Source organism: Physcomitrium patens, chromosome 16, assembly GCF_059467195.1.
Source record: "Physcomitrium patens ecotype Gransden chromosome 16, ASM5946719v1, whole genome shotgun sequence".
NCBI lineage: Eukaryota > Viridiplantae > Streptophyta > Bryopsida > Funariales > Funariaceae > Physcomitrium > Physcomitrium patens.
This window is the reverse complement of record NC_143425.1, coordinates 3,541,552-3,552,269: the sequence shown is the minus strand read 5'-3', so window position 1 is coordinate 3,552,269 and position 10,718 is coordinate 3,541,552. Positions and strand designations below refer to the sequence as shown.

At 38.9% G+C, this 10,718-nt stretch overlaps 1 protein-coding gene across 1 annotated transcript; it reads left to right on the top strand.

The window, feature by feature from the left end:
• The first annotated feature begins 7,942 nt into the window (after positions 1 to 7,942).
• Positions 7,943 to 10,328, top strand: LOC112293799 (cytochrome P450 782C2c). Its single transcript, XM_024543645.3, has 4 exons — positions 7,943 to 8,520; positions 8,671 to 8,844; positions 8,970 to 9,242; positions 9,365 to 10,328. Exons 1-4 carry the CDS (start codon positions 8,059 to 8,061, stop codon positions 9,995 to 9,997), a joined length of 1,542 nt encoding a protein of 513 aa, XP_024399413.1. The 5' UTR covers positions 7,943 to 8,058; the 3' UTR covers positions 9,998 to 10,328.
• The last annotated feature ends 390 nt before the right edge of the window (positions 10,329 to 10,718 follow it).

The window sequence follows — 10,718 nt, the reverse complement described above, 5'->3', positions numbered from 1 at the left end:
GTATTGCGGAGAACCTAAGCACACTGCTCAACATTGTCCAAAGAAATGACGCAACTATAAAATGAGGGGTACGACGGTCAAAGAAGACAACATGTCGGAAAACGGATTCGTCCAGCTACAATAGGGACCGTGCAACTGGAACCTTGTACAATTCCTAATGAAGGTCCTATCCTCTCCTCGGAACCCTCTCCTTGTTTTATAATAGACTTATATTTAGGACCTAAGAATTACAAAGCCTCTGCTTTATTAGATTCGGGAGCCTCAGCATGTTTTTTAGATGAACAATTTGTTAAAAGTCGTAAAATACCCTTTGTACAGAAACCTAAACCAGTACATGTAGAAGTCATAGATGGTCGTCCCTTGTCTTCTGGAGATGTCACTCATGAAACTCATCCTATAAAAGTAACAATAGACGGTCATGATAGCTACATAGCTTTTAACATAATTAAATCCTCGTCCAATCCAGTTATTTTAGGTTTATCCTGGCTAGAAAAATATAACCCTCGAATAGATTGGAATTTGCGTAAACTTGACTTTTCCAAAAGCATTATTAATAGTTCTACAAACCAAGTAAAAAATTATAAGTCTAGTACAGTAAAACCCGTACTGATAGGTGCAAAAGCATTTATACACGCAGCAAAAGAAGGATCAACTTTTGCTATTTATGCTGCACCTATTTCTGAAAACGTAAAGACTTCAAGTGACATTCTAAGTCAATATCAGGAGTATCAAGACGTTTTTGAGAAAAAAAATGCAGATATTCTTCCTGAGCATCGCCCATATGATTGTTCAATCGACCTCAAGGAAGGAACTCAGCCACCATTTGGACCAATTTACAGTTTATGGCAAGATGAGATGGCTGAACTCAAGACATATATTGACGAGAATTTAGCGAAGAATTTCATACGCCATTCAAAATCTCCAGCAGGAGCTCCAATTCTATTCGTAAAGAAAAAAGATGGATCTTTACGAATGTGTGTTGATTATCGAGGACTCAACAAGATCACAATCAAGAACAGGTATCCATTACCTTTGATATCAGGACTCCTTGACCAGTTAAATCAAGCTAAGATCTATACAAAAATAGATCTAAGAGGAGCATATAATCTAGTACGGATCAAAGAAGGAGATGAATGGAAGACTGCATTTCGAACCAGGTATGGACATTTCGAATATAATGTCATGCCCTTTGGACTCACGAATGCACCAGCTGCTTTTCAACATCTCATGAATGATGTATTTCGTGAATTCTTAGATAATTTTGTCGTCTGCTATCTAGAAGATATCCTGATCTATTCCAAGAACGTCGAAGAACATGAAATACATGTTCGTCAAGTATTACAAAAACTTAGAGATGCAGGATTGTACGCCAAGATGGAAAAGTGTGTATTTCACACTACTCAAGTTGACTTTTTAGGATACATCATTTCAAATGATGGTCTCATGATGGATTCTAAGAAAGTCCAAACAATCGTGGATTGGAAGATTCCAAGGACGGTAAGAGATGTCCAATGTTTCTTGGGATTTGCTAATTACTATAGGATCTTCATCAAAGATTTCTCACGAGTTGCAGCTCCATTTACACGCTTGACTAGTAAAGATAAATTTCAATGGAATCAAGAAGCGGAAGCAGCATTTGAAGCCTTGAAGACATCGTTTGTCTCTGCACCAGTCTTATATCGTATTGACTTTTCCAAGGCATTTTTTATGGAAACAGATGCATCAGATTTTGCCTTGGGTGCAGTTTTATCACAAATGGGAACAGATGACAAACTCCATCCGATAGCTTTTCATTCAAGAAAATTCTCAGCAGCCGAGATCAATTATGAGATCCACGATAAAGAACTTCTTGCAATCGTGGATTCCTTTCAAGAATGGCGTCATTATCTAGAAGGCGCTTCTAGTCCAGTCACTGTGTATACAGATCACAAGAACCTCGAGTATTTCATGTCAGCACGCGTGTTGAATCGTCGTCAAGCTCGTTGGAGTATGTCTTTGTCAAGATTCGACTTCATTATCACTTATCGGCCAGGAAAACAACAAGGTTTGTCCGATGCCCTGTCTAGACGTTCTTATTTTGCACCAAAAGAAGGAGATGCAGCTTTTGAGCAACAAAGAACGGTCCTCTTGAAACCGGAGCAATTTCATCTCCGAGCAGTGAAATCAACATTGACTGTTGATTCAACTTTTCTCAAGCAAATCCAGTCCAGTATGTCCTCAGACCCTCTTGTTCATGATATCGAGAATAATTCTTCCAAGTCTCATGATTCTTCTAAGTTTGAGTTCAAGAATAATCTATTATATTTTGAAGGACGCCTATATGTTCCAGAAGGAAAAGCACGTTTGCGTGTTCTTCAAGCACGTCATGACTTTCCAGCAGCAGGGCACTTTGGATATAATAAGACTTTGGAACTCATATCAAGAGATTTTTGGTGGCCACAAATGTGGAAGTCAGTCAAAGACTTTGTACAATCATGTGATATTTGTTCAAGATCAAAAATTCCTCGACATCGACCTTACGGACTTCTTCAGCCATTACCTATACCAGAACAACCATGGTCTTCTGTTTCTATGGATTTCATCACAGATCTTCCAAACTCAAGATCTTATGATTCTATATTTGTGATAGTAGATCGTTTCACCAAGATGGCACATTTTATGCCATGTACAAAATCTATCACAGGTGAAGAAACAGCTAAGCTTTTCATTGATAATATCTATCGCTATCATGGATTGCCTAAAGATATCATATCGGATAGGGGAACTCAATTTGTGTCGAGATTTTGGAGGACTCTTTTCAAGATTTTAAAAGTGGACATAAAGCTATCTTCAGCTTTCCATCCTCAAACTGATGGACAAACAGAGCGCGTAAACCAAGTCTTGGAACAGTATTTAAGGTGTACCATCAACTACCAACAAGATGATTGGACAATCCTTCTGCCATTGGCAGAGTTTGCTTATAATAATACGGTACATTCCTCCACGCAACAAACACCTTTCTTTGCCAATTATGGCTATCATCCACGACTTGATACTTTTGATTTTTCAAAAGTTAATAATCCTGCAGCAGAAGATATGGCAAATCGGTTGTCAGAGTTACATGCAATAATGAAGGCGCAGTTGAAGAAAGCTCAAGAACGACAAAAGATAAATGCAGATGTATATCGTAAAGAGCAACCACAACTCAACGTGGGTGATAAGGTATGGCTACTTCATCGCAATATCAAGACCACTCGACCTTGTGACAAATTGGACTATCGTAGGCTTGGCCCTTTTTCTGTTTCTGAACAGATCAACCCAGTTGCATATCGGTTACATCTACCGGAGTCAATGAAGATCCATCCTGTATTCCACGTGTCTCTTCTTGAACCATATAAGACAGTGGATATACAAGGAAGAAGACAAATGCCACCGCCTCCTATAGAAGTAGATAATAATGAAGAATTTGAGGTGGAAGAGATATTAGACTCAAGGCGGCGCCGAAATAAGCTGGAATATCTTGTTCATTGGCGCGGATATGATATTAGTGAGCGCACATGGGAGCCATCCAGGAATCTAGCAAATGCATCAGCTAAAGTCAAAGTTTTTCATCAACGACATCTATCAAAACCAAGATGAAAACCTCTCTTATAAAAGAGACAAGATTGAGGCAAGTTAACATTCAATTTCCTATCCTTGTTTGTAACTTCTTTGCATTTGTGACGCTAATTAGATGGAGAGCCAACAACCAGCGGATTCAACTCAAGAACCTTCGTTTGTTGACTTACCGGATGAGACATTGCGATTGTCACAACCTTCAAGACGACGCAACCGAGATGAAGACCCTCAAGAACGACATGTTCTTCCTCGAATAGATGTTATGAAGGCCTCAACAGTGATCAAATAACAGGGTGGTCTTCTCACCCTGGAATGGGACACCATCGATGGCTAAGAGGACCCATCAACTATCTTCGAAGAGAACAAAGATCAGAGTATGTAGCAAATACAATTCGCCGCATATTAGATTTTCTCAATATATAATCACCGCTCCTCGTGGAACTCGTCCCTAAAAGGGGGGGTAATGTCACGGACATACATATAATTACCTATATGAATAGATAAAAGTATGTAAAAGTAGATAAAAGTAGGTTAATTGTGTAATATCTTCTAGAGTAGCTTCTTAGAAGCTTCATAGACGCTGCTTTGACTTTATAGGAGTCTATAGTTGACTTTTAGGCTAGAAACTTGGTCAACAAGTTAGCCATGTGCCACACATGTTGGAAGCTTAAAGAACAAGCTAACTACGTGGTCCATCCATAGAAAACTTGCCTTGCAAGCAAAGGCATGTGGCCTAGAAAGTCAACATATATTGGAGGTCTTATAGAACATCGCCATGTGGCTTCTAGTTAGATAGTATATATAGAGGCAAGAGTGAAGCCCTCTTCACTCTTGTCAACTCCTTTCTTGCTTCTAGTCCAGGTTCAAGAGTCTTTAGTTTCTTGTCTTGCGGCAATAGCCATTCCAGTTTCCTTTTAATATACATACTTGTTTATATTTTGACTTATTATATCGAGATAGCCTTTTGGTGTATATTTTTCCTCATCGAGTCTTTGTCCTTGATATTATGTGGCAGTGATGCTTCAATTCTGTAACTAAACTATCTCAAAATAATTCCTTATAATAGATTTTGACTTAATTCAATTACTTAATTTAATCAAATCTTTTATTTTTTTTCATTTCTAACTAGGTTTGTTTTTTCTAACTCAAAAAATATATTATTTGGAATCCATATGTTTCTCAAAAAAAATTTAATAATAAAAATTATTTTCATATTTCTTGTTATATTTTAGTAATTAGAATTTTGAATTTTCTTTGAATATATTAAAATTTGATAAGGTCTAAGTTTAGAATTTGATAGGATTTAAAATTTAAGATTTTTAGAATATAAGATTTAGGATTTAATAGGATTTAGATTTTATGATGGATAGAATATAAGATTTAGGATTTCTTAAATTTAAAGTTATTAGAAAGATTAAAGTTGTAAAAAAATAGATGCTAGAAGCATCTTATTCTATTTTTTTACAAGAACAATTGATATTAATATTATAGCAAAGTAACTATAACTTTAAATAAAGGTTTTTTTTAGTCAAAGATATATGCACTATGAACAATCAAGCCACCAAATATGTTTAAATCGTGTATTATTCATGTGTAAAATAAAAAAATATATCCTAATGTAAATGCAAAAAAGACAATGTTATTTGTAAAAGAAAACTAACCATACCTACTTCAAGTATTACTCAAGCATTCCACTAATTCAAGCCAATTATTAATTCTAGAAACATCATGTAGAAGTCCAAGAACCAACGATCTTTTCATCCAAACAACGACATTCGTCCAATTCAACCACCAATATCGCATGGTCTCATTCTAAGCGGCAAATGCAAAAAGAATCCCGCAGTTAGCAATCAGCTTGCCATACTCATGCATGAGTAGCCGTAGAGATCTTGGGCCATGCACCCACACGTGGAGCTGTGTTCTGAGCCGCTTTTGTGATGCCGAGAAGTAGGCTGGATGCTTTCCATCCCTCTAGCTTATGAATGTTTCATTGATATGTATCCTGACGCTCAGAGGCTCAGTGTGGAGTTTGGTGTTGGACGTGGCTCCGCATTTTGGGAGTTTGGTGATTTTGTGTGCATGCCGACACTGGACTTGCTTTGTGAAAAGTGGCAAGTGTTGCGGTTATGCATTGCGTGTTTTGTCGTAACGTAGTTGTGTTTGTGGAAGCTGGGCAAGCGAGAAGCATACGGTGGTCACTAGATATAAGTCGAAGCAGGCAAGGTGGGGACCAAGAAGAAGCACAGTAATAATATACACTACGCTGTAAATTGATTTAAGGCCTGGGCCAGAAGATTGGAACTTGTGGTGATAAAGCGCAAGCGTAAGTGTCAGGTATAGATATGCTGTGATAGTATATAGATCTACTGTGATAGTATCACAAAATAAGCTCTCCAGAGACCTTGGAAACATGAAGGTCTCCTAATACCGTGTTCATGCCTGAGTAGTTAACGGGCATGACCAGAAACCATGTGGGCTTTGCCCCCTCAGGTTTGAATTCTTTTGAGCACACACTTCTTTTGGTTCTGTTTTTTACCTTTGGATCTCTCTTCCACTACTTGATACCATTCACTCATGTTTGATGTCACCCATGGCAACCACTCAAACCTCAGTGTATATATAAATTGTCTTTTTGATCCTTGCTTCAAGTGGTCATTGACTCTCTCATCTCCACTTAATTTTGGCTCCATAGTCTGTACCAACAAAACAACTACAAACCTTTTATCATTCATTTTACAACTAAAGAATATATATATATATATATATACAAAATAAAAAAATTTAGCTAGAAGATAAAGAGATAATGAAATAAAGAAGTCTTCTCTTTGGCCAAAAGGCATATGTTGCCCTTCATAGTGTGAAAATATATGTTGTTCTTTCACAATGTCAAAATGGATGTTGCTCTTTCACAATGTACTTTTCCAAATGCAATCGAGATTATTTTTCCAAAAATATTAAATTAAAAAACAACATAACAAAATGTAGTTTATTCTAATGTTTAATTAAACTAACTATTCTAGCTATTGTAGTATATAAGATTTTTTTTTTTTAATAACACTGAAGAAATACTTCGAATTTTATTTGATTTCATTAGATAATTATTTTAAAAAAATGAAACTTTGTTCAAAGTGATCAATTTTTAACTTAGCAACTAAACATTAAATTTTAAGGATTTTTTGTCCAACATCACAAGTTTCTACTTATTAAACTATAAAAAGAAAATGAAGAAGATGTATTTTCAACTATTTTTTGCACCATTGCTATTTGTCTCTACTTCATTGCACCATTGTTCTTGCATTTTATCCACATTAATAGCCTTTTGTATTAATCAAGTTTCAAAGTATAGCAACATCTTCATAAACAATTAATTTTGATATAATAATGTGTCTTATTAGTTTCATGCATCAAAAACTTTATTATTTTATGATTTATAACTGCAAACACATTTTTCACTCACATTACATATCAAACACAAAAAGAACATCCAAAAAGGTTAGCCAATCTTTTTCTAATGACTGAAGCATTACAACATAAATGGAGTAAGTGTAAAAATGAAAGAAAAATATTCCCATATAGAAAACTAGAAATGAGGAGGATTCCGGGCGTTTTCACATAATTTGGCCCTAAAATGGAATTTAAATAAATATTTTAGCTGAAGATTATCTTTGACCCAAATCTGACATATAGGTCTTGGATTCCATCCCAACCTGATTCCGACCCCAACCAATCAACAACTATCACCTACATGGGAACATAGTCACCTATGGTTTCACAACTGATCATAAACTAATTGGTCATAAACAATTGGACACCTACACCTACAGGGTTTAGGATGCCACGCTTGCAAAAATATCCCCCTGAAATAAATCGGAATGGGGGGTTCAGAATGGGTCCGCTATCTTATGAGTAATGAACATAAAGAGTAAAGTACATAAAAGGAAACTTTTCCAGTCGGGTAATACGGCTCAGATTCCTAAGAGATGGAGATGTTCAAGCAACCTCATGAGCGCCAAGGTCCAGGGACACTTGGCAATTCGTCGGCAATCTTATCTTGCAAGGATTCTTTCACAAATCCTGAAAGTGATCACTGCAAATCTTGACTCTCGCGAGATATGAGTCAATGCGGCGATGCGTATGTACCTCACAACTTGCGTTGTTCGTGGGACGACTCCACCGCAATTCACAGAAGCTAGATTCTCGTGCGCACACAGATGACAGATGCAAAATCCTCAAAAACACCATATCCGTGAATTCTGTTGATTTTGGGACTCATCGCGAATAAAACCATTGGTTTTTGATGGCTATAACCTGTGAAAGATAACGAATTCTTGTTGTGGCCATGGTTTGAAAATGCAGAGGAACTGCAGCAGTGATGTGCTGATCACCGGTTGAAAGAAGTTTTTGCACACCTCTGCTGGTGGTTCTGTTGTTGCTGTTGAGTTTGCAGGTTTTGGTTCCAGGATGGTGGAGGAGTCGTGGTTGTGGGTTTTGTTTGTGGGAGCATTGAGCTTCAGCATTCTGTTGCAGTGGGGTTTGAATAGGAAGCGCAAGTTGAAGCTTCCGCCTGGCCCGACTGCATGGCCAATCGTTGGATGCGTTTTCGGTCTGCCGAGGTTGAACCCACCTGAGAAGTTGTTCAACAAGCTCTCGGAGAAGTATGGGGAGCTCATGCTTCTGCAGCTGGGGTCGTGGTCGATAGTGGTGACGTCTAGTGCCAGGATGGCTATGGAGATTCTCAAAACACACGACAACGAGTTTGCGAACCGCCCGGACGTTATCAGTTCCCGTCTTAATTTCAATAACACGGGTCTGATTCAGATGCACAGCACTAATCCGCTTTTCAAAAGAACGCGTCGCATGTTTAGTGCAGAGATTGTATCACCAAGAAAAGTTTTGGAGACGGGCGTCATAAGGAGAAAGCAGGTTGGTGTGACATTCTGCGAGCATAAAATTGTGATGCCTCTCATTCTGTGTAGAAGTTTCCAGCTACTTTGGAACTCGTGTTCATCGTGCAAAGAAATATGATCTTCGATTCTGGCCCTCTCATCATTTTGTTTATCTTGGTATGTATAGACTCTCAGAACGTTGCGCTCCATAGTCCAAGATTTCGATGCTGGTCGGAGCGTGAACTTCACTCATGAGATGAAAACCCTGGCTATGAACCTTTCGATGAGCATATGCTTTGGAACAGACTACGCCACTAAGGTCAACGATGAGGCAGAGGCTCTCATTCACACATACGGCAAGGTACTAAGCCAAGTAACTCAACCCCATTCACGATTGATCAGCGCTGCACAATTTTCGGCCAATATCTCATTTGATTCATTTTGCATTTGTTTTTTTGTTGAACTGGGAACAATGCGCCTCTGCAGATCATGGCCATCTGGACGCGACGGAGTTTGGGGGCCATCTTCCCCGCTCTTCGATGGCTAGATTTGGATGGCATAGAATCTGGCTTCGCCGACGTGGAACTCCAGCTGCGGACGAATATCACAGCTCTGATTGAGAAGAAGAAGCAGGAGATGAGCATGTGGTCGGCGGAGGATATCCAAGCCGGGGCCAACGAAGGAGACGTAATGACCAAGTTCTTGTCCATGGAAGGCGAGGATCGCTGCAGCGAGGACCAACTCATCTCCGTCGTGTTCGTGTGTACCCGACGCGAAGCTCCCTAGTCTCCAAGCTTAACATCGCACAATCGCACTTAATCTCACTCCTGAATTCGTGTACTCAACTGAAAAAACTCAAACGTTTTCACTGGTTATTGCAGACAATCCTCCTCGCCGGCACCGACACAGTGTTCAACGTCGTCACGGAAGCAATGTATGCGCTTCTGATGCATCCCAACTTTTACCACAGGGCAGTCGAGGAGCTCGACGCAGTCGTGGGCAAATCACGATTGGTCGAAGAAGCAGACATTCCCAAACTTCCCATGATTCAGAACATCATCAAGGAGACGTTCCGCATCAAACCGGCAGGCCCGTCGCTGGTCCCGCGCAAGAACTTCGAGGCATGCGAAGTAGCAGGATATCATATTCCGGCGAATACCACCGTGTTCGTGAACTGCATACCCTTAATGCGCGACCCTAGCTTTTGGGACTCTCCGGACGAATTCAATCCGGACCGTTTCATCGACTCGAAGGTCACTGTGCTGGGATCGGACTTCAACTACCTCCCATTCGGCTACGGCAAGCGGACCTGCCCCGGCCTCAACCTCGGCATGATCACGGTGCAGTACATATTGGCTGCGTGTCTGCAATGTATCAGCTGGAAGCTCAGCAGGCCGCGGCGTTTAGATATAGAAACCGACGACGATCCCCGGAAGGTGGACGACGTGATGGTAGATGGGAAGCAGCGAGTGGACCCAGCTCTGCTTGAATTTGCGCCGCAACCAGTGAAATAGGCATTCGGCGAGTTGGGACTGCAGCCACATCCGGTGGCGCAAGATTCACAGCGTTGGGAGTTGTGAGTTGCCGCTGGCCTTGCGTGAATGTCAAGATGTATAGTTTCAGATTTTGTGAACCACAAGCTTTGAGGTTGTGGACGTGAGTTCGTTAAGTACGCAACAATAATACTTAAGAAAACAAAACATAATATGCAACACAAATAATGATATTTACTAATTATTGTAAAGTGTGTACTACAAAAGTTGATGCCAACCTGAGTTATGAAGGGACACTATGTGATAATGTAATTATAACCATCTAAATACAACCACCTTGGTTACTTACTAACCCCCTCTTTTTACTATATTTAATTTCTTCTCTAATTTTTGCCTTCATGCCCATTAATTCTAAGCATTTTATGCCTTCATGGGCATGAAGGCAACAATTTTAAATGTTTGGATTGAAACATGTTTAATCCAAATAATTTATTTTGTTGTTGAGGCACTTGCTTTATATCTTTGTGAGTTCCACCAGTAAATGTTAATTGGTGGAATTATTTAAAATTTGATTTTTAGTTTGTTAATTATAAAAATATTAAGATTAAAGATTTTTTTTTTCTATTTGAATATTTATTATAATTTAGAAGTGTTTATAGGATACAAGAGTCTTATTAGAGAAAAATTCATTAATATGAAGTTTTAGTAACTCTTAAAAGCAATTATTTTAGTTAGTTTAGTA